General features: G+C 54.0%; 1 protein-coding gene across 1 annotated transcript in view; it reads left to right on the top strand.

Annotated features, from left to right (window-relative positions):
* The first annotated feature begins 3,365 nt into the window (after positions 1–3,365).
* The window catches only part of nup160 (nucleoporin 160), a 114,279-nt gene continuing 91,523 nt past the window's right edge, over positions 3,366–26,121 (top strand). Inside the window, exons 1-2 of the mRNA XM_043706438.2 lie at positions 3,366–3,490; positions 5,189–5,399. Coding sequence (XP_043562373.2) covers positions 3,366–3,490; positions 5,189–5,399 — 336 coding nt within the window. The remainder of the gene's footprint in view (positions 3,491–5,188; positions 5,400–26,121) is intronic.

Genomic DNA, 26,121 nt, shown 5'->3' with positions numbered 1-26,121 from the left:
GCGAGAGAGAGAGAGAGTGACAGTGAGCGAGAGAGAGAGTGACAGTGAGCGAGAGAGAGAGAGTGACAGTGAGAGAGAGAGAGAGAGAGTGACAGTGAGAGAGAGAGAGAGAGAGTGACAGTGAGAGAGAGAGAGAGAGAGTGACAGTGAGAGAGAGAGAGAGAGAGTGACAGTGAGAGAGAGAGAGAGAGAGTGACAGTGAGAGAGGGAGAGAGAGAGTGACAGTGAGAGAGAGAGAGAGAGTGACAGTGAGAGAGAGAGAGAGAGAGTGAGAGAGAGAGAGAGAGAGAGTGACAGTGAGAGAGAGAGAGAGAGAGAGAGTGACAGTGAGAGAGAGAGAGAGAGAGAGAGAGAGTGACAGTGAGAGAGAGAGAGTGACAGTGAGAGAGAGAGAGTGACAGTGAGAGAGAGAGAGAGAGTGACAGAGAGAGAGAGAGAGAGAGACAGTGACAGTGACAGTGAGAGAGAGACAGTGACAGTGACAGTGACAGTGAGAGAGAGACAGTGACAGTGACAGAGAGAGAGAGAGAGTGACAGTGACAGTGAGAGAGAGAGTGAGTGACAGTGAGAGAGTGACAGTGACTGAGAGAGAGAGAGCGAGAGAGAACGAATGTGACAGGGAGCAAGAGGGAGAGAGGGAATGTGACAGGGAGAGGGAGGCAATGTGCCAGAGATAGCGGGAGGGAGAGGGAGGGAATGTGCCAGTGTTAGCGGGAGGGAGTGGGAATGTGACGGGTGGCGAGAGGAGGAATGTGGAGCGGGAAGGGAAGGTGACGGGAATGTGGGTGTGGAATGTATCAGTGGGTTTACAATGGAACTTGGTAAGCATGAGGATCGAGGAGAGTGGGCAGACAAATGGCAGATGGGATGCAGCGGGAATGGGGTTGAGATTGGGGGTTGCAGAGGATGGCAGGTGTGATGCAGGAATCCTGCAGAAGGGGAGACTGTTCACAGAGGGGACGGGGTGGGTAGAAGTGGGAAATTGGGTAAGATAGTGGAACCTACTCTGGGTTGAAGAAGATTAACAGAATGATCTTGTCAGTGTTCAGAAGTTTATTGTTGGTGTGGCAAACCAGGAAGCTATTTCCACTAGTCGGAACGTCTGTGACAAAGGATAGATGTTAGTCGAGTCATAGAGATGTACAGCATGGAAACAGACCCATCGGTCCAACCTGTCCAGGCCGACCAGATATCCCAACCCAATCTAGTCCCACCTGCCAGCACCCGACCCATATCCCTCCAAACCCTTCCTATTCACATACCCATCCAGATACCTTTAAATGTTGCAATTGTACCAGCCTCCACCATTTCCTCTTGCAGCTCATTCCATACACGTACCACACTCTGCTTGAAAATGTTGCCCCTTAGGTCTCTTATACCTTTCCCCTCTCATCCTAAACCTATGCCCTCTAGTTCTGGACTCCCCCACCCTAGGGAAGAGACTTTGCCTATTTATCCTATCCACGCCCCTCATGATTTTATAAACCTCTATAAGGTCACCCCTCAGCCTCTGACACTCCAGGGAAAACAGCCCCAGCCTATTCAACCTCAAATCTTCCAACTCTGGCAACATCCTTAAATCTTTTCTGAACCCTTTCAAGTTTCACAACATCTTTCCAATAGGAAGGAGACCAGAATTGCACGCAATATTCCAACAGTGGCCTAACCAATGCCCTGTACAGCCACAACATGACCTTCCAACTCCTGTATACACCCAATGCTCTGACCAATAAAGGAAAGCATACCAAACGCCTTCTTCACTGTCCTATCTACCTGTGACTCCACTTTCAAGGAGCTATGAACCTACACTACCAAGGTCTCTTTGTTCAGCAACACTCCCTAGGACCTTTTCATTAAGTGTATAAGTCCTGCTAAGATTTGCTTTCCCAAAATGCATTTATCTGAATTAAACTCCATCTGCCACTTCTCAGCCCCATTGGCCCATCTGGTCAAGATCCCGTTGTAATCTGAGGTAATCCTCTTCGCTGTCCACCACACCTCCAATTTTGGTGTCACCTGCAAACTTACTAACTGTACCTCTTATGCTCGCATCCAAATCATTTATATAAATGACAAAAAGTAGAGGACCCAGCACCGATCCTTGTGGCACTCCACTGGTCACAGGCCTCCAGTCTGGAAAAACAACCCTCCACCACCACGCTCTGTCTTCTACCTTTGGGCCAGTTCTGTATCCAAATGGCTAGTCTCCCTGTATTCCATGAGATCTAACCTTGCTAATCATCACCCATGAGGAACCTTGTCCAATGCCTTCCTGAAGTCCATATAGATCACATCTACCGCTCTGCCCTCATCAATCTTCTTTGTTACTTCTTCAAAAAACTCTATCAAGTTTGTGAGACATGATTTCCCATGCACAAGGCCATGTTGACTATCCCTAATCAGTCCTTGTCTTTCCAAATACATGTACATCCTGTCCCTCAGGATTCCCTCCAACAACTTGCCCACTGCCGAGGTCAGGCTCACTGGTCTATAGTTCTCTGGCTTGTCCTTACCACCCTTCTTAAACTGTGGCACCATGTTAGCCAACCTCCAGTCTTCTGGCACTTCACCTGTGACTATCGATGATACAAATATCTTAGCAAGAGGCCCAGCAATCACTTCTCTGGCTTCCCACAGAGTTCTACGGTCCACCCGATCAGGTCCTGGGGATTTATCCACCTTCAACTGTTTCAAGACATCCAGCCTTCCTCCTCTGTAATCTGGACATTTTTCAAGGTGTCACCATCTATTTCCCCACATTCTATATTTCCATGTCCTTTTCCACAGTAAATACTGATGCAAAATACTCGGTTAGTACCTCGCCATCTCCTGCAGTTCCACACAATGGCCACCTTGCTGATGTTTGAGGGGCCTTATTCTCAACAATAGATGATTGGAGAGAAGTGGCTTTTGTTACAGATTTAATGTGAAAATGTAGTGGGGGTCTGATTAGTGACAGAAAAATAAAATGATAAATGGGAAAGAGAAAGGACAGAGGATTGAACCTGTGGCGAGCTTTGTCAGAGAGTGAGACAGGGCAGCTCATCCAACAGGTGTAGGGAAGTCTTGTGTTACAATATCGGAGGCCCTTATGTTTGCTGTCCACTGAGAGACCCTGAAAAGGGGCCTTGTCCTGAGAAGCTAGTACAAGGCAAGTGAGGAGCAGGGATAATGATCAAACCCTTTACAAGAAAACTTTTGTCATGTTTCTTTGGTTTAGAGTGCTTTACTAGCTGATCTTTTGAAGACATATAGACATTGTGTTCACTTGGTTACATTCAGTTGCTTTGTGTAAATGGAAAGGAGTGATTTTGGGGTCTGTGCTGATAGTGTGCTCTGGGTGCCTGAGCTGAGCTGAGTGAGTCATGTCTCTCTATCCTACAGGTGTGAACGCCATCCCAGGAGTGAAATATTCTGATAGTGCTGGAGGATTTTTCTATGAAGACAGTGGGAGGCTGCAATCAGTCACCAGGAGTCGCTTCATACACTGGTGGGTATTTCTGATTGGAGTTGACCTGGTGAGCCTGTTCTCCACTTGCCAGGGCTGTGTGACGTATTGCTCCAAGGAGACTTACTTTGGAAGATTCCAGGCCGAGCTGATTGTTTTGGGTCATGTTGTTGAATTCTGTATGCTGCTTGCCATGTGTTCTCCCTGCAGCCTGCGCTCACTTTGCTGTAAATCCCAATAAAGTTGTCCTACGCTGAAGCTTCCTTCATGTCGAGAGGGGAACTAGCAGGATGGTGGTGATGATTGTCTGCAACTGCCTTTATGCTGCTTGATGGGAGAGGTCACGGATATGGAAGGAGCGATGGTGACTTCCCACAGTGCATCTTGTAGACTGTGCGCACTGAATGTCAATGATGAAGGGAATGAATGTCGAAGGCCATCAACGAGCTGTGAATTAACTAGATTACTTGTCCTGGATGGTGTTGAGTTTCATGACGTGGTATTTTGTGAGTTTATTAATTCCGTGTGGGCTTTATTGTTTGGGGCCCCTGTTTGTTTGCCATCCCGAGATAAGCTGGACAAGGTGGTGGTCAGTTACTGTCTGGAACCGTTGCAATCCATCTACTGTAGGCAGTCGTAGGATCGTGTGAGGGAGGGCCATGATTCTGACCGAATAACACGGAAGGAATGATGACATAGTTCAAAGTCAGGGTAGCTTGGGAGGGAATTTGCGGGGGTGGTATTCCCATGACGGAGTGTGCTATCAAGGAACCATCGCAAAACTGGAATTACTGGGTGTCAGGGGACAAACTCCCTGCTGGTTAGTGTCATTCCTGACACATAGGAAGATGGTCATGGCAATTAAAGGTCAGCTCACCTGAGCTCCAGGACATCTCTGCAGGAGTTCCTCAGGGTGGTACCAACTATCTCCCCCTCACCATCTTCAGCTGCCTCATCCATGGCCTTCTCTCTGTCGTAAGATCAGAAGTGGGGATGTTCGCTACTGATTGCACGCTGTTCACCATTCGGAACTCCTCAGATGCTGAAGCAGTCCACGAAATAATGCAGCAAAATCTGGACAATATCTAGGCTTGAGCCAACAAGTGGCAAGCAACATCCACGCCACACAAATGCCAGGCTATGACCATCTCTGGTAAGAGGGAATCGAGCTAACACCCCTTGACATTCAGTGATGTTACCATCACTGAATCCCCTCAGTGTCAACATCCTGGGATTACCATTGACCAGAAACTGAACTGGACTCCCCACGTAAACAGTGGTTGCAACAGCAAATCAGAAGGTAGGAGTGCTACAGTGAGTAACACACCTCCTGCCTTGCCAGAGCCTGTCCACCATCTACAAGGTGCAAGTGATGGAATCTTGCCTACTTGCCTGGATGATAGCAACTCTTAACAACACTCCACAACAATACCATTCAGGACAAAGCACCTTGATTGATTGGCACCACACCCACAGGCATCCACTCCCTCCACCACTGATGCTCAGCAACAGCAGTGTGTACTATGTACAAGGGGCAGGTTGTGTGGTTCTCTTAAATGAGGAAGGGTGAGATATGTTGTTCCCCAGCTGTATTGGGGAGGGTGAATGAGCCACAGGTTGTGCCCTGGTTTTATTATAGGGGTGCAGATGGGGAGGGGGATCGAGGGCCATGGGAATGACTTGCTGACAGCACCGTCGTGGTGGGTGTGAGGAGCTGACACTGTTTCTTCATCTCTCTAGGACCACGTCTGGTGACACCTTGCAGCTGACGGAACAGTCCCTGGATTGTAACCTCCTCAACAACACGGTCCGCATCAAGTTCCTGAATTGTCACGTGCTTCCAGGTGGCGTCCATGTACACGAGACTCATGACCGTGTGACCCTGCTCATTCTGACCAACCAGACTGTGCACAGGATTGTGCTGCCGCACCCCTCGCGCATGTACCGGAGTGTGAGTACACCGTCTTGTTTGTGGGTGGGGGTGTGGGATTTGGGTCCTGCGCAAATGCTCTGTTTCAATCCTACCCTCTCCATGCAGCACCCGAATGGGTCTTCAACCTGGAATCTGACCCACAGGCTCCCAGCTGAATCACACTGTTCACTTCTCACCATCCATGAACGGGGCAGACACCCAGATCCTCTGAATTGGGTCAGGTGAAGCCTGACTAGTTTTGGGACAGTTTGCTTAACAAGGATGGGGGAAGAGTCAACCCATGGGGGTGTAGGTAGACACATCATAAAAAACTGCAGAGCACAGTGTGCTTGAGACCAGAAACACCAACTGAAGGACATAAGTGCGCTTGTACAATCAGATATCTCCACAAGCAGGTAACCATCATCTGTGAAGACAGTGTTGTAGACAAGGAGCTGTATCACAGTGCATGTGTGGAGGCAGTGTTACAGACGCTGGGGGAGTCTGTGTGTGCAGGGAATCGTGCAGGCAGTGTTATAGACAACGGGGCTGTGTCTGTGCAGAGGCAGTGTTATAGACCCGGTCTGTGTCTGTGTCTGTGTAGTGTGTGCGTAGTGGCAGCGTTATAGACGCGGGGCTGTGTCAGTGCAGTGTGTGTGGAGGCAGTGTTATAGACATGGGGCTGTGTCTATACTGTGTGTGTGTGGAGGCAGTGTTATAGACCCGGTCTGTGTCTGTGCAGTGTGTGTGTGGAGGCAGTGTTATCGACGCGGGGCTGTGTGTGTGTGGAGGGAGTGTTATAGACGCGGGGCTGTGTCTGTGCAGTGTGTGTGTGGAGGCAGTTATAGACGCGGGACTGTGTCTGTGCAGTGTGTGTGTGGAGGCAGTTATAGACGCGGGACTATGTCTGTGCAGTGTGTGTGTGGAGGCAGTGTTATAGACGAAGGGCTGTGTCTGTGCAGTGTGTGTGTGGAGGCAGTTTTCGACGCAGGGCTGTGTGTGTGTGGAGGCAGTGTTATAGACGCAGGGCTGTGTCTGTGCAGTGTGTGTGTGTGTGTGTGTGTGTGTGTGTGTGTGTGTGTGGAGGCAGGGTTTTAGACCCGGTCTGTGTCTGTGCAGTGTGTGTGTGGAGGCAGTGTTATAGACGCGGGGCTGTGTCTGTGCAGTGTGTGTGTGGAGGCAGTGTTATAGACAGGGGGCTGTGTCTGTGCAGTGTGTGTGTGGAGGCAGTGTTTCAGACGCGGGGCTGTGTCTGCAGTGTGTGTGTGGAGGCAGTGTTATAGACACGGGGCTGTGTGTGTGGAGGCAGTGTTATAGACACGGGGCTGAGTTTCTGGAGGCAGTGTTATAGACGCGGGGCAGTGTCTGTGCGGAGGCAGTGTTATAGACGCGGGGCTGTGTGTGTGCAGTGAGTGTGGGGAGGCAGTGTTATAGACGCGGGGCTGTGTGTATGGAGGCAGTGTTATAGACGCGGAGCTGTGTGTGGGGAGGCAGTGTTATAGACCCGGGGCTGTTTCTGTGCAGTGTGTGTGGAAGCTGTATTATAGACGAGGGGCTGTGTCTGTGCAGTGTTTGTGTGGAGGCAGTGTTATCAACACGGGGCTGTGTCTGCAGTGTGTTTGTGGAGGCAGTGTTATAGATACGGGGCTGTGTCTGTGCAGTGTGTGGGTGTGTGTGTGTGTGTGTGTGTGGAGACAGTGTTATAGACACGGGGCTGTGTGTGTGGGGAGGTAGTGTTATAGACACGGGGCTGTGTCTGTGTATTGTGTGTGGGGCGGCAGTGTTACAGACACGTGGCTGTGTCTGTGCAGTGTGTGGGGGGAGGTAGTGTTATCGACACGGGGCTGTGTCTGTGCAATGTGTGTGTGGAGGCAGTGTTATAGACACGGGGCTGTGTCTGTGCAGTGTGTGTGGGGAGGCAGTGTTTTAGATGCGGGGCTGTGTCTGTGCAGTGTGTGTGGGGAGGCAGTGTTATAGACACTGGGCTGTGTGTGTGGAGGCAGTGTTATAGACACTGGGCTGTGTGTGTGGAGGCAGTGTTATAGACACTGGGCTGTGTGTGTGGAGGCAGTGTTATAGACGCTGGGCTAAGTGTGTGGAGGTAGTGTTATAGACACGGGGCTGTGTCTGTGCAGTGTGTGTGTGGAGGTAGTGTTATAGACACGGGGCTGTGTCTGTGCAGTGTGTGTGTGGAGGCAGTGTTATAGACGCGGGGCAGTGTGTGTGTGGAGGCAGTGTTATAGACACGGGGCTGTGTCTTTGCAGTGTCTGTGTGGAGGCAGTGTTATAGACGCGGGGCTGTGTCTTTGCATTGTCTGTGTGGAGGCAGTGTTATAGACGCGGGGTTGTGTCTGTGCAGTGCGTATGGGGAGGCAGTGTTATAGACACTGGGCTGTGTGTGTGGAGGCAGTGTTATAGACGCTGGGCTAAGTGTGTGGAGGTAGTGTTATAGACACGGGGCTGTGTGTGGAGGCAGTGTTATAGACGCGGGGCTGTGTCTGTGCAGTGTGCGTGTGGAGGCAGTGTTATAGACACTGGGCTGTGTCTGTGCAGTGTGTGTGTGGAGGCAGTGTTAGAGACACGGGGCGTTGTTTGTGCAGTGAGTGTGGGGAGGCAGTGTTATAGACACGGGGCTGTGTCTGTGCAGTGTGTGTGTGGAGGCAGTGTTATAGACGTAGGGCTGTGTCTGCAGTGTGTGTGTGGAGGCAGTGTTATAGACACAGGGCGTTGTTTGTGCAGTGAGTGTGGGGAGGCAGTGTTATAGACACGGGCTGTATCGGTGCAGTGTGTGTGGGGAGGCAGTGTTCTCGACGAGGGGCTGTGTGTGTGCAGTGTGTGTGTGGAGGCAGTGTTATAGACACGGGGCTGTGTCTGTGCAGTGTGTGTGGGGCAGTAGTGTTATAGACGCGGGGCTGTGTCTGTGCAGTGTGTGTGGGGAGGTAGTGTTATAGACGCGAGGCTGTGTCTGTGCAATGTGTGTGTGTGGAGGCAGTGTTGTAGACGCGGGGCTGTGTCTGTGCAGTGTGTGTGTGGAGGCAGTGTTTCAGACGCGGGGCTGTGTGTGTGCAGTGTGTGTGTGGAGGCAGTGTTATAGACACGGGGCTGTGTGTGTGGAGGCAGTGTTATAGACACGGTGCTGTGTCTGTGCATTTTTCGTGGGGAGGCAATGTTACAGACACGGGGCTGTGTCTGTGCAGTGTGTGTGTGGAGTCAGTGTTATAGACACGGGGCTTTGTCTGTGCAGTGTGTGTGTGGAGGTAGTGTTTTCGACCGGAGCTGTGTCTGTGCATTTTTCGTGGGGAGGCAGTGTTACAGACACGGGGCTGTGTCTGTGCAGTGTGTGTGGGGAGGCAGTGTTTTAGACACGGGGCTGTGTCTGTGCAGTGTGTGTGGGGAGGTAGTGTTATCGACACGGTGCTGTGTGTGTGCAGTGTGTGTGTGTGGAGGCAGTGTTTTAGACACGGGGCTGTGTCTGTGCAGTGTGTGTGGGGAGGTAGTGTTATCGACACGGTGCTGTGTGTGTGCAGTGTGTGTGTGTGGAGGCAGTGTTATAGACGCGGTGCTGTGTCTGTGCAGTCTGTGTGGAGGCAGTGTTATAGACGAGGGCCTGTGTCTGTGCAGTCTGTGTGTGGGGAGGCAGTGTTATAGACGTGAGGCTGTGTATTTGCAGTGTGTGTGGAGGCAGTGTTATAGACACGGGGCTGTGTCTGTGCAGTGTGTGTGTGTGTGGAGGCAGTGTTATAGACGCGGGGCTGTGTCTGTGCAGTGCGTGTGGGGAGGCAGTGTTATAGACGTGGGACTGTGTATGTGCAGTGTGTGTGGGGAGGCAATGTTATCGACTCGGTGCTGTGTCTGTGCAGTGTGTGTGGGGAGGCAGTGTTATAGACACGGGGCTGTGTCTGTGCAGTGTGTGTGTGGAGGCAGTGTTATAGACGCGGGGCTGTGTCTGTGCAGTGCGTGTGGGGAGGCAGTGTTATAGACGTGGGACTGTGTATGTGCAGTGTGTGTGGGGAGGCAATGTTATCGACTCGGTGCTGTGTCTGTGCAGTGTGTGTGGGGAGGCAGTGTTATAGACACGGGGCTGTGTCTGTGCAGTGTGTGTGGGGTGGTAGTGTTATAGACATGGGGCTGTGTGTGTGCAGTGTGTGTGGGGAGGCTGTGTTATTGACACGGGGCTGTGTCTGTGCAGTGTGTGTGGGGAGGTAGTGTTGTAGACATGGGGCTGTGTCTGTGCAGTGTGTGGGGGGAGGTAGTGTGATAGACACGGGGCTGTGTCTGTGCAGTTTCTGCGTGGAGGCAGTGTTATAGACGCGGGGCTGTGTCTGCAGTGTGTGTGTGAAGGCAGTGTTATAGACGAGGGGCTGTGTCTGTGCGGTGTGTGTGGGGAGGCAGTGTTATAGACGCGGGGCAGTGTGTGTGTGGAGGCAGTGTTATAGACGTGGGGCTGTGTCTGTGCAGTGTGTGTGGGGAGGCAGTGTTATCGACACGGGGCTGTGTCTGTGCAGTGTGTGTGGGGAGGCAGTGTTATAGACACGGGGCTGTGTATGTGCAGTCTGTGTGGGGAGGCAGTGTAATAGACACGGGGCTGTTTCTGTGCAGTGTGTGTGGAGGCAGTGTTATAGACACGGGGTTGTGTCTGTGCAGTGAGTGTGGATGCAGTGTTATAGACACAGGGCTGTGTCTGTGCAGTGAGTGTGGGGAGGCAGTGTTATAGATGCGGGGCTGTGTCTGTGCAGTGTGTGTGTGGAGGCAGTGTTATAGACACGGGGCTGTGTCTGTGCAGTGTGTGTGTGGAGGCAGTGTTATAGACACGGGGCTGTGTCTGTGCAGTGTGTGTGGGGAGGTAGTGTTATAGACTCGGGGCTGTGTCTGTGCAGTGTGTGTGTGGAAGCAGTATTATAGACGCGGGGCTGTGTCTGTGCAGTGTGTGTGGGGAGGTAGTGTTATAGACGCCGGGCTGTGTCTGTGCAGTGTGTGTGTGGAGGCAGTGTTACAGACACGGGGCTGTGTCTGTGCAGTGTGTGTGGGGAGGTAGTGTTATAGACGCCGGGCTGTATCTGTGCAGTGTGTGTGGGGAGGTAGTGTTATAGACGCGGGGCTGTGTGTGTGCAGTGTGTGTGTGGAGGCAGTGTTATAGACGTGGGGCTGTGTCTGTGCAGTGTGTGTGTGGAGGCAGTGTTATCGACACAGGGCTGTGTCTGTGCAGTGTGTGTGGGGAGGTAGTGTTGTAGACACGGGGCTGTGTCTGTGCAGTGTGTGTGTGGAGGCAGTGTTATAGACACGGGGCTGTGTCTGTGCAGTGTGTGTGGGGAGGTAGTGTTATAGACGCCGGGCTGTGTCTGTGCAGTGTGTGTGGGGAGGGAGTGTTATAGACGCGGGGCTGTGTGTGTGCAGTGTGTGTGTGGAAGCAGTATTATAGACGCGGGGCTGTGTCTGTGCAGTGCGTGTGGGGAGGCAGTGTTATAGACGTGGGACTGTGTATGTGCAGTGTGTGTGGGGAGGCAATGTTATCGACTCGGTGCTGTGTGTGTGCAGTGTGTGTGTGGAGGCAGTGTTATTGACACGGGGCTGTGTCTGTGCAGTGTGTGTGTGGGGAGGTAGTGTTATAGACACGGGGCTGTGTCTGTGCAGTGTGTGTGGGGAGGCAGTGTTATAGACACGGGGCTGTGTATGTGCAGTGTTATCGACACGGGGCTGTGTCTGTGCAGTGTCTGTGTGGAGACAGTGTTATAGACATGGGGCTGTGTCTGTGCAGTGTGTGTGTGGAGGCAGTGTTATAGACACGGGTCTGTTTCTGTGCAGTTTGTGTGTGGAGGCAGTGTTATAGACGAGGGGCTGTGTCTGTGCAGTTTGTGTGTGGAGGCAGTGTTATAGACGAGGGGCTGTGTCTGTGCAGTGTCTGCGTGGAGGCAGTGTTATAGACGCGGGGCTGTGTCTGTGCAGTGCGTATGGGGAGGCAGTGTTCTCGACGAGGGGCTGTGTGTGTGCAGCGTGTGTGTGGAGGCAGTGTAATAGACACGGGGCTGTTTCTGTGCAGTGTGTGTGTGGAGGCAGTGTTATAGACACGGGGCTGTGTCTGTGCAGTGTGTGTGGGGAGGTAGTGTTATAGACGCGGGGCTGTGTGTGTGCAGTGTGTGTGTGGAAGCAGTATTATAGACGCGAGGCTGTGTCTGTGCAATGTGTGTGTGTGGAGGCAGTGTTGTAGACGCGGGGCTGTGTCTGTGCAATGTGTGTGTGTGGAGGCAGTGTTTCAGACGCGGGGCTGTGTCTGCAGTGTGTGTGTGGAGGCAGTGTTCTAGACACGGGGCTGTGTCTGTGCATTTTTCGTGGGGAGGCAGTGTTATAGACACGGGGCTGTGTCTGTGCAGTGTGTTTGTGGAGGCAGTGTTATAGACACGGGGCTGTGTCTGTGCAGTGTGTGTGTGGAGGTAGTGTTTTCGACCGGGGCTGTGTCTGTGCATTTTTCGTGGGGCGGCAGTGTTACAGACACGGGGCTGTCTCTGTGCAGTGTCTGTGTGGAGACAGTATTATAGACATGGGGCTGTGTCTGTGCAGTGTGTGTGTGGAGGCAGTGTTATAGACACGGGGCTGTTTCTGTGCAGTTTGTGTGTGGACCCAGTGTTATAGACGAGGGGCTGTGTCTTTGCAGTGTCTGCGTGGAGGCAGTGTTATAGACGCGGGGCTGTGTCTGTGCAGTGCGTATGGGGAGGCAGTGTTATAGACGCGGGCCTGTGTCTGTGCAGTGTGTGTGGGGAGGCAGTGTTATAGACACGGGCTGTATCGGTGCAGTGTGTGTGGGGAGGCAGTGTTATAGACACGGGGCTGTGTCTGTGCAGTGTGTGTGGGGAGGCGGTGTTCTCGACGAGGGGCTGTGTGTGTGCAGCGTGTGTGTGGAGGCAGTGTAATAGACACAGGGCTGTTTCTGTGCAGTGTGTGTGTGTGGAGGCAGTGTTATAGACACGGGGCTGTGTCTGTGCAGTGTGTGTGTGGAGGCAGTGTTCTAGACACGGGGCTGTGTCTGTGCATTTTTCGTGGGGAGGCAATGTTACAGACACGGGGCTGTGTCTGTGCAGTGTGTGTGTGGAGGCAGTGTTATAGACACGGGGCTGTGTCTGTGCAGTGTGTGTGTGGAGGTAGTGTTTTCGACCGGGGCTGTGTCTGTGCATTTTTCGTGGGGCGGCAGTGTTACAGACACGGGGCTGTGTCTGTGCAGTGTGTGTGGGGAGGCAGTGTTATAGACACGGGGCTGTGTCTGTGCAGTGTGGGTGTGGAGGCAGTGTTTTAGACACTGGGCTGTGTCTGTGCAGTGTGTGTGGGGAGGTAGTGTTATCGACTCGGTGCTGTGTGTGTGCAGTGTGTGTGTGGAGGCAGTGTTATAGACGCGGTGCTGTGTCTGTGCAGTCTGTGTGGAGGCAGTGTTATAGACGTGAGGCTGTGTATTTGCAGTGTGTGTGGAGGCAGTGTTATAGACACGGGGCTGTGTGTGTGCAGTGTGTGTGTGGAGGCAGTGTTATTGACACGGGGCTGTGTCTTTGCAGTGTGTGTGTGGAGGCAGTGTTATAGACGTGGGACTGTGTATGTGCAGTGTGTGTGGGGAGGCAGTGTTATAGACTCGGTGCTGTGTCTGTGCAGTGTGTGTGGGGTGGTAGTGTTGTAGACATGGGGCTGTGTGTGTGCAGTGTGTGTAGGGAGTCTGTTATAGACGATGGGCTGTGTGTGTGCAGTGTGTGTGGGGAGGCAGTGTTATCGACACGGGGCTGTGTATGTGCAGTGTGTGTGGAGGCAGTGTTATAGACACGGGCCTGTGTATGTGCAGTGTTATAGACACGGGGCTGAGTCTGTGCAGTGTGTGTGGGGAGGTAGTGTTGTAGACACGGGGCTGTGTCTGTGCAATGTGTGTGTGTGGAGGCAGTGTTGTAGACACGGGGCTGTGTCTGTGCAATGTGTGTGTGTGGAGGCAGTGTTGTAGACGAGGGGCTGTGTCTGTGCAGTGTGTGTGGGCAGGCAGTGTTTTAGATGCGGGGCTGTGTCTGTGCAGTGTGTGTGGGGAGGTAGTGTTATAGACGCGGGGCTGTGTGTGTGCAGTGTGTGTGTGGAAGCAGTATTATAGACGCGGGGCTGTGTCTGTGCAGTGTGTGTGGTGGCAGTGTTATAGACGCGGGGCTGTGTCTGTGCAATGTGTGTGTGTGGAGGCAGTGTTGTAGACATGGGGCTGTGTCTGTGCAGTGTGTGTGGGGAGGTAGTGTTATAGACACGGGGCTGTGTCTGCAGTGTGTGTGTGGAGGCAGTGTTATAGACACGGGGCTGTGTCTGTGCGGTGTGTGTGTGAAGGCAGTGTTATAGACGAGAGGCTGTGTATGTGCAGTGTGTGTGTGGAGGCAGTGTTATAGACACGGGGCTGTGTCTGTGCAGTGTGTGTGGGGAGGTAGTGTTCTAGACACGGGGCTGTGTCTGTGCAGTGTGTGTGTGGAGGCAGTGTTATAGACGCGGGGCAGTGTGTGTGTGGAGGCAGTGTTATAGACACGGGGCTGTGTCTGTGCAGTGTGTGTGTGGAGGCAGTGTTATAGACGCGGGGCAGTGTGTGTGTGGAGGCAGTGTTATAGACACGGGGCTGTGTGTGGGGAGGCAGTGTTATAGACACGGCGCTGTGCCTGTGCAGTGTGTGTGTGGAGGCAGTGTTATAGACGCGGGGCTGTGTGTGGGGAGGCAGTGTTATAGACACGGGGCAGTGTGTGTGTGGAGGCAGTGTTATAGACACGGGGCTATGTCTGTGCAGTGTGTGTGGGGAGGCAGTGTTATAGACACGGGGCTGTGTGTGTGGAGGCAGTGTTATAGACGTGGGGCTGTGTCTGTGCAGTGTGTGTGGGGAGGCAGTGTTATAGACACGGGGCTGTGTATGTGCAGTGTTATAGACACGGGGCTGTGTATGTGCAGTGTTATAGACACTGGGCTGTGTCTGTGCAGTGCGTGTGTGGAGGCAGTGTTATCGACACGGGGCTGTGTCTTTGCAGTGTCTGTGTGGAGGCAGTGTTATAGACACGGGGCTGTGTCTGTGCAGTGTGTGTGTGGAGGCAGTGTTATAGACGCGGGGCTGTGTCTGTGCAGTGTGTGTGGGGAGGCAGTGTTATAGACACGGGGCTGTGTCTTTGCAGTGTCTGCGTGGAGGCAGTGTTATAGACGCGGGGCTGTGTCTGTGCAGTGCGTATGGGGAGGCAGTGTTATAGACGCGGGCCTGTGTCTGTGCAGTGTGTGTGGGGAGGCAGTGTTATAGACACGGGGCTGTATCGGTGCAGTGTGTGTGGGGAGGCAGTGTTATAGACACGGGGCTCTGTCTGTGCAGTGTGTGTGGGGAGGCAGTGTTATAGACACGGGGCTGTGTCTGTGCGGTGTGTGTGTGAAGGCAGTGTTATAGACGAGAGGCTGTGTATGTGCAGTGTGTGTGGGGAGGCAGTGTTATAGACACGGGGCTGTGTCTGTGCAGTGTGTGTGGGGAGGTAGTGTTCTAGACACGGGGCTGTGTCTGTGCAGTGTGTGTGTGGAGGCAGTGTTATAGACACGGGGCTGTGACTGTGCAGTGTGTGTGGGGAGGCAGTGTTCTCGACGAGGGGCTGTGTGTGTGCAGTGTGTGTGGGGCAGTAGTGTTATAGACGCGGGGCTGTGTCTGTGCAGTGTGTGTGGGGAGGTAGTGTTATAGACGCGGGGCTGTGTGTGTGCAGTGTGTGTGTGGAAGCAGTATTATAGACGCGAGGCTGTGTCTGTGCAATGTGTGTGTGTGGAGGCAGTGTTGTAGACGCGGGGCTGTGTCTGTGCAGTGTGTGTGTGGAGGCAGTGTTTCAGACGCGGGGCTGTGTCTGTGCAATGTGTGTGTGTGGAGGCAGTGTTGTAGACGCGGGGCTGTGTCTGTGCAGTGTGTGTGTGGAGGCAGTGTTGTAGACGCGGGGCTGTGTCTGCAGTGTGTGTGTGGAGGCAGTGTTCTAGACACGGGGCTGTGTCTGTGCATTTTTCGTGGGGAGGCAATGTTACAGACACGGGGCTGTGTCTGTGCAGTGTGTGTGTGGAGGTAGTGTTTTCGACCGGGGCTGTGTCTGTGCATTTTTCGTGGGGAGGCAGTGTTACAGACACGGGGCTGTGTCTGTGCAGTGTGTGTGTGGAGGCAGTGTTTTAGACACGGTGCTGTGTGTGTGCAGTGTGTGTGGGGAGGCAGTGTTATAGACGTGAGGCTGTGTATTTGCAGTGTGTGTGGAGGCAGTGTTATAGACACGGGGCTGTGTGTGTGCAGTGTGTGTGTGGAGGCAGTGTTATAGACGTGAGGCTGTGTCTGTGCAGTGTGTGTGGAGGCTGTGTTTTAGACACGGGGCTGTGTCTGTGCAGTGTGTGTGTGTGTGTGGAGGCAGTGTTATTGACACGGGGCTGTGTCTTTGCAGTGTGTGTGTGGAGGCAGTGTTATAGACGTGGGACTGTGTATGTGCAGTGTGTGTGGGGAGGCAGTGTTATAGACTCGGTGCTGTGTCTGTGCAGTGTGTGTGGGGAGGCAGTGTTATAGACACGGGGCTGTGTCTGTGCAGTGTGTGTGGGGTGGTAGTGTTGTAGACATGGGGCTGTGTGTGTGCAGTGTGTGTGGGGAGTCTGTTATAGACGATGGGCTGTGTTTGTGCAGTGTGTGTGGGGAGGCAGTGTTATCGACATGGGGCTGTGTATGTGCAGTGTGTGTGGAGGCAGTGTTATAGACACGGGCCTGTGTATGTGCAGTGTTATAGACACGGGGCTGTGTCTGTGCAATGTGTGTGTGGGCAGGCAGTGTTTTAGATGCGGGGCTGTGTCTGTGCAGTGTGTGTGGGGAGGTAGTGTTATAGACGAGGGGCTGTGTCTGTGCAGTGTGTGTGGGCAGGCAGTGTTTTAGATGCGGGGCTGTGTCTGTGCAGTGTGTGTGGGGAGGTAGTGTTATAGACGCGGGGCTGTGTGTGTGCAGTGTGTGTGTGGAAGCAGTATTATAGACGCGGGGCTGTGTGTGTGCAGTGTGTGTGGGGAGTCTGTTATAGACGATGGGCTGTGTGTGTGCAGTGTGTGTGGGGAGGCAGTGTTATCGACACGGGGCTGTGTATGTGCAGTGTGTGTGGAGGCAGTGTTATAGACACGGGCCTGTGTATGTGCAGTGTTATAGACACGGGGCTGAGTCTGTGCAGTGTGTGTGGGGAGGTCGTGTTGTAGACACGGGGCTGTGTCTGTGCAATGTGTGTGTGTGGAGGCAGTGTTGTAGACACGGGGCTGTGTCTGTGCAATGTGTGTGTGTGGAGGCAGTGTCTGTGGGCAGGCAGTGTTTTAGATGCGGGGCTGTGTGTGTGCAGTGTGTGTGTGGAAGCAGTATTACAGACGCGGGGCTGTGTCTGCAGTGTGTGTGTGGTGGCAGTGTTATAGACACGGGGCTGTGTCTGTGCAGTGTGTGTGTGGAGGCAGTGTTATAGACACGGGGCTGTGTCTGCAGTGTGTGTGTGGAGGCAGTGTTATAGACGTGGGGCTGTGTCTGTGCAGTGTGTGTGTGGAGGCAGTGTTAGAGACACAGGGCGTTGTTTGTGCAGTGAGTGTGGGGAGGCAGTGTTATAGACACGGGGCTGTGTATGTGCAGTGTTATAGACACGGGGCAGTGTATGTGCAGTGTTATAGACACGGGGCTGTGTCTGTGCAGTGCGTGTGTGGAGGCAGTGTTATCGACACGGGGCTGTTTCTTTGCAGTGTGTGTGGGGAGGCAGTGTTATAGACGAGGGGCTGTGTGTGTGCAGTGTGTGTGTGGAAGCAGTGTTGTAGACACGGGGCTGTGTCTGTGCAGTGTGTGTGTGGAGGCAGTGTTATAGACGCGGGGCTGTGTCTGTGCAGTGTGTGTGTGGAGGCAGTGTTGTAGACACGGGGCTGTGTCTGTGCAGTGTGTGTGTGGAGGCAGTGTTATAGACACGGGGCTGTTTCTGTGCAGTGTGTGTGTGGAGGCAGTGTTGTAGACACGGGGCTGTGTCTGTGCAGTGTGTGTGTGGAGGCAGTGTTATAGACGCGGGGCTGTGTCTGTGCAGTGTGTGTGTGGAGGCAGTGTTATAGACACGGGGCTGTGTCTGTGCAGTGTTTGTGGGGAGGTAGTGTTATAGACACGGGGCTGTGTCTGTGCAGTGTGTGTGTGGAGGCAGTGTTATAGACACGGGGCTGTGTATGTGCAGTGTTATCGACACGGGGCTGTGTCTGTGCAGTGTATGTGTGGAGGTAGTGTTGTAGACACGGGGCTGTGTCTGTGCAGTGTGTGTGGGGAGGCAGTGTTATAGACACGGGGCTGTGTCTTTGCAGTGTCTGCGTGGAGGCAGTGTTATAGACGCGGGGCTGTGTCTGTGCAGTGCGTATGGGGAGGCAGTGTTATAGACACGGGGCTGTATCGGTGCAGTGTGTGTGGGGAGGCAGTGTTATAGACACGGGGCTCTGTCTGTGCAGTGTGTGTGGGGAGGCAGTGTTATAGACACGGGGCTGTGTCTGTGCAGTGTGTGTGGGGAGGCAGTGTTCTCGACGAGGGGCTGTGTGTGTGCAGTGTGTGTGTGGAGGCAGTGTTATAGACACGGGGCTGTGTCTGTGCAGTGTGTGTGGGGAGGCAGTGTTATCGACACGGGGCTGTGTATGTGCAGTGTGTGTGGAGGCAGTGTTATAGACACGGGCCTGTGTATGTGCAGTGTTATAGACACGGGGCTGTGTCTGTGCAATGTGTGTGTGTGGAGGCAGTGTTGTAGACGAGGGGCTGTGTCTGTGCAGTGTGTGTGGGCAGGCAGTGTTTTAGATGCGGGGCTGTGTCTGTGCAGTGTGTGTGGGGAGGTAGTGTTATAGACGCGGGGCTGTGTGTGTGCAGTGTGTGTGTGGAAGCAGTATTATAGACGCGGGGCTGTGTCTGTGCAGTGTGTGTGGTGGCAGTGTTATAGACGCGGGGCTGTGTCTGTGCAATGTGTGTGTGTGTGGAAGCAGTGTTGTAGACACGGGGCTCTGTCTGTGCAGTGTCTGCGTGGAGGCAGTGTTATAGACGAGAGGCTGTGTATGTGCAGTGTGTGTGTGGAGGCAGTGTTATAGACACGGGGCTGTGTCTGTGCGGTGTGTGTGGGGAGGCAGTGTTATAGACACGGGGCTGTGTCTGTGCAGTGTGTGTGTGGAGGCAGTGTTATAGACACGGGGCTGTGTGTGTGGAGGCAGTGTTATAGACGTGGGGCTGTGTCTGTGCAGTGTGTGTGTGGAGGCAGTGTTAGAGACACAGGGCGTTGTTTGTGCAGTGAGTGTGGGGAGGCAGTGTTATAGACACGGGGCTGTGTCTGTGCAGTGTGTGTGTGGAGGCAGTGTTATAGACACGGGGCTGTGTATGTGCAGTGTTATAGACACGGGGCTGTGTATGTGCAGTGTTATAGACACGGGGCTGTGTCTGTGCAGTGCGTGTGTGGAGGCAGTGTTATCGACACTGGGCTGTGTCTTTGCAGTGTCTGTGTGGAGGCAGTGTTATAGACACGGGGCTGTGTGTGTGCAGTGTGTGTGTGGAGGCAGTGTTATAGACGAGGGGCTGTGTCTGTGCAGTGTTTGTGTGGAGGCAGTGTTATAGACACAGGGCTGTGTCTGTGCAATGTGTGTGTGTGGAGGCAGTGTTGTAGACGCGGGGCTGTGTCTGTGCAGTGTGTGTGTGGAGGCAGTGTTTCAGACGCGGGGCTGTGTCTGTGCAATGTGTGTGTGTGGAGGCAGTGTTGTAGACGCGGGGCTGTGTCTGTGCAGTGTGTGTGTGGAGGCAGTGTTGTAGACGCGGGGCTGTGTCTGCAGTGTGTGTGTGGAGGCAGTGTTCTAGACACGGGGCTGTGTCTGTGCATTTTTCGTGGGGAGGCAATGTTACAGACACGGGGCTGTGTCTGTGCAGTGTGTGTGTGGAGGTAGTGTTTTCGACCGGGGCTGTGTCTGTGCATTTTTCGTGGGGAGGCAGTGTTACAGACACGGGGCTGTGTCTGTGCAGTGTGTGTGTGGAGGCAGTGTTTTAGACACGGTGCTGTGTGTGTGCAGTGTGTGTGTGGAGGCAGTGTTATAGACGCGGTGCTGTGTCTGTGCAGTCTGTGTGATGGCAGTGTTATAGACGAGGGCCTGTGTCTGTGCAGTCTGTGTGTGGGGAGGCAGTGTTATAGACGTGAGGCTGTGTATTTGCAGTGTGTGTGGAGGCAGTGTTATAGACACGGGGCTGTGTGTGTGCAGTGTGTGTGTGGAGGCAGTGTTATAGACACGGGGCTGTGTCTGTGCAGTGTGTGTGGAGGCTGTGTTTTAGACACGGGGCTGTGTCTGTGCAGTGTGTGTGTGTGTGGAGGCAGTGTTATTGACACGGGGCTGTGTCTTTGCAGTGTGTGTGTGGAGGCAGTGTTATAGACGTGGGACTGTGTATGTGCAGTGTGTGTGGGGAGGCAGTGTTATAGACTCGGTGCTGTGTCTGTGCAGTGTGTGTGGGGAGGCAGTGTTATAGACACGGGGCTGTGTCTGTGCAGTGTGTGTGGGGTGGTAGTGTTGTAGACATGGGGCTGTGTGTGTGCAGTGTGTGTGGGGAGTCTGTTATAGACGATGGGCTGTGTTTGTGCAGTGTGTGTGGGGAGGCAGTGTTATCGACACGGGGCTGTGTATGTGCAGTGTGTGTGGAGGCAGTGTTATAGACACGGGCCTGTGTATGTGCAGTGTTATAGACACGGGGCTGTGTCTGTGCAATGTGTGTGTGTGGAGGCAGTGTTGTAGACGAGGGGCTGTGTCTGTGCAGTGTGTGTGGGCAGGCAGTGTTTTAGATGCAGGGCTGTGTCTGTGCAGTGTGTGTGGGGAGGTAGTGTTATAGACGCGGGGCTGTGTGTGTGCAGTGTGTGTGTGGAAGCAGTATTATAGACGCGGGGCTGTGTGTGTGCAGTGTGTGTGGGGAGTCTGTTATAGACGATGGGCTGTGTGTGTGCAGTGTGTGTGGGGAGGCAGTGTTATCGACACGGGGCTGTGTATGTGCAGTGTGTGTGAAGGCAGTGTTATAGACACGGGCCTGTGTATGTGCAGTGTTATAGACACGGGGCTGAGTCTGTGCAGTGTGTGTGGGGAGGTCGTGTTGTAGACACTGGGCTGTGTCTGTGCAATGTGTGTGTGTGGAGGCAGTGTTGTAGACACGGGGCTGTGTCTGTGCAATGTGTGTGTGTGGAGGCAGTGTGTGTGGGCAGGCAGTGTTTTAGATGCGGGGCTGTGTCTGTGCAGTGTGTGTGGGGAGGTAGTGTTATAGACGCGGGGCTGTGTGTGTGCAGTGTGTGTGTGGAAGCAGTATTATAGACGCGGGGCTGTGTCTGCAGTGTGTGTGTGGTGGCAGTGTTATAGACGCGGGGCTGTGTCTGTGCGGTGTGTGTGGGGAGGCAGTGTTATAGACGAGAGGCTGTGTATGTGCAGTGTGTGTGTGGAGGCAGTGTTATAGACACGGGGCTGTGTGTGTGGGGAGGTAGTGTTATAGACACGGGGCTGTGTCTGTGCAGTGTGTGTGTGGAGGCAGTGTTATAGACGTGGGGCAGTGTGTGTGTGGAGGCAGTGTTATAGACGCGGGGCTGTGTCTGTGCAGTGTGTGTGTGGAGGCAGTGTTATAGACTCGGGGCTGTGTCTGCAGTGTGTGTGTGGAGGCAGTGTTATAGACGTGGGGCTGTGTCTGTGCAGTGTGTGTGTGGAGGCAGTGTTAGAGACACAGGGCGTTGTTTGTGCAGTGAGTGTGGGGAGGCAGTGTTATAGACACGGGGCTGTGTCTGTGCAGTGTTATCGACACGGGGCTGTGTATGTGCAGTGTTATAGACACGGGGCTGTGTCTGTGCAGTGCGTGTGTGGAGGCAGTGTTATCGACACGGGGCTGTTTCTTTGCAGTGTCTGTGTGGAGGCAGTGTTATAGACACGGGGCTGTGTCTGTGCAGTGTGTGTGGGGAGGCAGTGTTATAGACGAGGGGCTGTGTGTGTGCAGTGTGTGTGTGGAAGCAGTGTAATAGACACGGGGCTGTTTCTGTGCAGTGTGTGTGTGGAGGCAGTGTTGTAGACACGGGGCTGTGTCTGTGCAGTGTGTGTGTGGAGGCAGTGTTATAGACACGGGGCTGTGTCTGTGCAGTGTTTGTGGGGAGGTAGTGTTATAGACACGGGGCTGTGTCTGTGCAGTGTGTGTGTGTGGAGGCAGTGTTGTAGACACGGGGCTGTGTATGTGCAGTGTTATCGACACGGGGCTGTGTCTGTGCAGTGTATGTGTGGAGGTAGTGTTGTAGACACGGGGCTGTGTCTGTGCAGTGTGTGTGGGGAGGCAGTGTTATAGACACGGGGCTGTGTCTTTGCAGTGTCTGCGTGGAGGCAGTGTTATAGACGCGGGGCTGTGTCTGTGCAGTGCGTATGGGGAGGCAGTGTTATAGACGCGTGCCTGTGTCTGTGCAGTGTGTGTGGGGAGGCAGTGTTATAGACACGGGGCTGTATCGGTGCAGTGTGTGTGGGGTGGCAGTGTTATAGACACGGGGCTGTGTCTGTGCAGTGTGTGTGGGGAGGCAGTGTTCTCGACGAGGGGCTGTGTGTGTGCAGTGTGTGTGTGGAGGCAGTGTTATAGACACGGGGCTGTGTCTGTGCAGTGTGTGTGGGGAGGCAGTGTTATAGACACGGGGCTGTGTCTGTGCAGTGTGTGTGGGGAGGCAGTGTTCTCGACGAGGGGCTGTGTGTGTGCAGTGTGTGTGGGGCAGTAGTGTTATAGACGCGGGCCTGTGTATGTGCAGTGTTATAGACACGGGGCTGTGTCTGTGCAATGTGTGTGTGTGGAGGCAGTGTTGTAGACGAGGGGCTGTGTCTGTGCAGTGTGTGTGGGCAGGCAGTGTTTTAGATGCGGGGCTGTGTCTGTGCAGTGTGTGTGGGGAGGTAGTGTTATAGACGCGGGGCTGTGTGTGTGCAGTGTGTGTGTGGAAGTAGTATTATAGACGCGAGGCTGTGTCTGTGCAATGTGTGTGTGTGGAGGCAGTGTTGTAGACGCGGGGCTGTGTCTGTGCAGTGTGTGTGTGGAGGCAGTGTTTCAGACGCGGGGCTGTGTCTGTGCAGTGTGTGTGTGGAGGCAGTGTTGTAGACGCGGGGCTGTGTCTGTGCAGTGTGTGTGTGGAGGCAGTGTTGTAGACGCGGGGCTGTGTCTGCAGTGTGTGTGTGGAGGCAGTGTTCTAGACACGGGGCTGTGTCTGTGCATTTTTCGTGGGGAGGCAATGTTACAGACACGGGGCTGTGTCTGTGCAGTGTGTGTGTGGAGGTAGTGTTTTCGACCGGGGCTGTGTCTGTGCATTTTTCGTGGGGAGGCAGTGTTACAGACACGGGGCTGTGTCTGTGCAGTGTGTGTGTGGAGGCAGTGTTTTAGACACGGTGCTGTGTGTGTGCAGTGTGTGTGTGGAGGCAGTGTTATAGACGCGGTGCTGTGTCTGTGCAGTCTGTGTGATGGCAGTGTTATAGACGAGGGCCTGTGTCTGTGCAGTCTGTGTGTGGGGAGGCAGTGTTATAGACGTGAGGCTGTGTATTTGCAGTGTGTGTGGAGGCAGTGTTATAGACACGGGGCTGTGTGTGTGCAGTGTGTGTGTGGAGGCAGTGTTATAGACACGGGGCTGTGTCTGTGCAGTGTGTGTGGAGGCTGTGTTTTAGACACGGGGCTGTGTCTGTGCAGTGTGTGTGTGTGTGGAGGCAGTGTTATAGACGTGGGACTGTGTATGTGCAGTGTGTGTGGGGAGGCAGTGTTATAGACTCGGTGCTGTGTCTGTGCAGTGTGTGTGGAGAGGCAGTGTTATAGACACGGGGCTGTGTGTGTGCAGTGTGTGTGGGGAGTCTGTTATAGACGATGGGCTGTGTTTGTGCAGTGTGTGTGGAGGCAGTGTTATAGACACGGGCCTGTGTATGTGCAGTGTTATAGACACGGGGCTGTGTCTGTGCAATGTGTGTGTGTGGAGGCAGTGTTGTAGACGAGGGGCTGTGTCTGTGCAGTGTGTGTGGGCAGGCAGTGTTTTAGATGCGGGGCTGTGTCTGTGCAGTGTGTGTGGGGAGGTAGTGTTATAGACGCGGGGCTGTGTGTGTGCAGTGTGTGTGTGGAAGCAGTATTATAGACGCGGGGCTGTGTCTGTGCAGTGTGTGTGGTGGCAGTGTTATAGACGCGGGGCTGTGTCTGTGCAATGTGTGTGTGTGTGGAAGCAGTGTTGTAGACACGGGGCTCTGTCTGTGCAGTGTCTGCGTGGAGGCAGTGTTATAGACGAGAGGCTGTGTATGTGCAGTGTGTGTGTGGAGGCAGTGTTATATACACGGGGCTGTGTCTGTGCGGTGTGTGTGGGGAGGCAGTGTTATAGACACGGGGCTGTGTCTGTGCAGTGTGTGTGTGGAGGCAGTGTTATAGACACGGGGCTGTGTGTGTGGAGGCAGTGTTATAGACGTGGGGCTGTGTCTGTGCAGTGTGTGTGTGGAGGCAGTGTTAGAGACACAGGGCGTTGTTTGTGCAGTGAGTGTGGGGAGGCAGTGTTATAGACACGGGGCTGTGTCTGTGCAGTGTTATAGACACGGGGCTGTGTATGTGCAGTGTTATAGACACGGGGCTGTGTCTGTGCAGTGCGTGTGTGGAGGCAGTGTTATCGACACTGGGCTGTGTCTGTGCAGTGTGTGTGTGGAGGCAGTGTTATAGACGAGGGGCTGTGTGTGTGCAGTGTGTGTGTGGAGGCAGTGTTATAGACGAGGGGCTGTGTCTGTGCAGTGTTTGTGTGGAGGCAGTGTTATAGACACAGGGCTGTGTCTTTGCAGTGTCTGTGTGGAGGCAGTGTTATAGACGAGGGGCTGTGTGTGTGCAGTGTGTGTGTGGAGGCAGTGTTATAGACGAGGGGCTGTGTCTGTGCAGTGTTTGTGTGGAGGCAGTGTTATAGACACAGGGCTGTGTCTGTGCAGTGTGTGTGGGGAGGTAGTGTTGTAGACACGGGGCTGTGTCTGTGCAGTGTGTGTGTGGAGGCAGTGTTATAGACGCGGGGCTGTGTCTGTGCAGTGTGTGTGTGGAGGCAGTGTTATAGACACGGGGCTGTGTCTGTGCAGTGTGTGTGGGGAGGTAGTGTTATAGACGCCGGGCTGTGTCTGTGCAGTGTGTGTGTGGAGGTAGTGTTATAGACGCGGGGCTGTGTGTGTGCAGTGTCTGTGTGGAAGCAGTATTATAGACGCGGGGCTGTGTCTGTGCAGTGTGTGTGGAGGCAGTGTTGTAGACACGGGGCTGTGTCTGTGCAGTGTGTGTGTGGAGGCAGTGTTTTAGACACGGGGCTGTGTCTGTGCAGTGTGTGGGGGGAGGTAGTGTTATCGACACGGGGCTGTGTCTGTGCAGTGTGTGTGGGGAGGCAGTGTTATAGACACGGGGCTCTGTATGTGCAGTGTGTGTGTGGAGGCAGTGTTATAGACACGGGGCTGTGTCTGTGCAGTGTGTGTGGGGAGGTAGTGTTATAGACGTGGGGCTGTGTGTGTGCAGTGTGTGTGTGGAGGCAGTGTTATCGACACGGGGCTGTGTCTGCAGTGTGTGTGTGGAGGCAGTGTTATAGACACGGGGCTGTGTCTGTGCAGTGTGTGGGGGGAGGCAGTGTTATTGACACGGGGCTGTGTGTGTGGAGGCAGTGTTATAGACACGGGGCTGTGTCTGTGCAGTGTGTGTGTGGAGGCAGTGTTATAGACATGGGGCTGTGTCTGTGCAGTGTGTGTGTGGAGGTAGTGTTTTCGACCGGGGCTGTGTCTGTGCATTTTTCGTGGGGAGGCAGTGTTACAGACACGGGGCTGTGTCTGTGCAGTGTGTGTGGGGAGGCAGTGTTTTAAACACGGGGCTGTGTCTGTGCAGTGTGTGTGGGGAGGTAGTGTTATCGACGCGGGGCTGTGTCTGTGCAGTGTGTGTGGAGGCAGTGTTATAGACGAGGGCCTGTGTCTGTGCAGTGTGTGTGTGGGGAGGCAGTATTATTGACGTGAGGCTGTGTATTTGCAGTGTGTGCGGAGGCAGTGTTCTAGACACGGGGCTGTGTCTGTGCAGTGTGTGTGTGGAGGCAGTGTTATAGACACGGGGCTGTGTCTGTGCAGTGTGTGGAGGCAGTCGTGTTATAGACGCGGGGCTGTGTCTGTGCAGTGTGTGTGGGGAGGTAGTGTTATAGACGCGGGGCTGTGTGTGTGCAGTGTGTGTGTGGAAGCAGTATTATAGACGCGGGGCTGTGTCTGTGCAGTGTGTGTGGTGGCAGTGTTATAGACGCGAGGCTGTGTCTGTGCAATGTGTGTGTGTGGAGGCAGTGTTGTAGACGCGGGGCTGTGTCTGTGCAGTGTGTGTGGAGGCAGTGTTGTAGACACGGGGCTGTGTCTGTGCAGTGTGTGTGTGGAGGTCGTGTTTTCGACCGGGGCTGTGTCTGTGCATTTTTCGTGGGGAGGCAGTGTGACAGACACGGGGCTGTGTCTGTGCAGTGTGTGTGGGGAGGCAGTGTTATAGACTCGGTGCTGTGTCTGTGCAGTCTGTGTGGAGGCAGTGTTATAGACGAGGGCCTGTGTCTGTGCAGTCTGTGTGTGGGGAGGCAATGTTATAGACGTGAGGCTGTGTATTTGCAGTGTGTGTGGAGGCAGTGTTATAGACACGGGGCTGTGTGTGTGCAGTGTGTGTGTGGAGGCAGTGTTATAGACACGGGGCTGTGTCTGTGCAGTGTGTGTGTGGAGGCTGTGTTTTAGACACGGGGCTGTGTCTGTGCAGTGT

This window comes from Chiloscyllium plagiosum, unplaced genomic scaffold (genome assembly GCF_037043375.1).
Source record: "Chiloscyllium plagiosum isolate Xiang-an unplaced genomic scaffold, Cpla_swu_hap1 HiC_scaffold_18, whole genome shotgun sequence".
Lineage (NCBI taxonomy): Eukaryota > Metazoa > Chordata > Chondrichthyes > Orectolobiformes > Hemiscylliidae > Chiloscyllium > Chiloscyllium plagiosum.
Note: the sequence above shows the minus strand (reverse complement) of the source record. Positions and strands in the feature narration are given on the sequence as shown.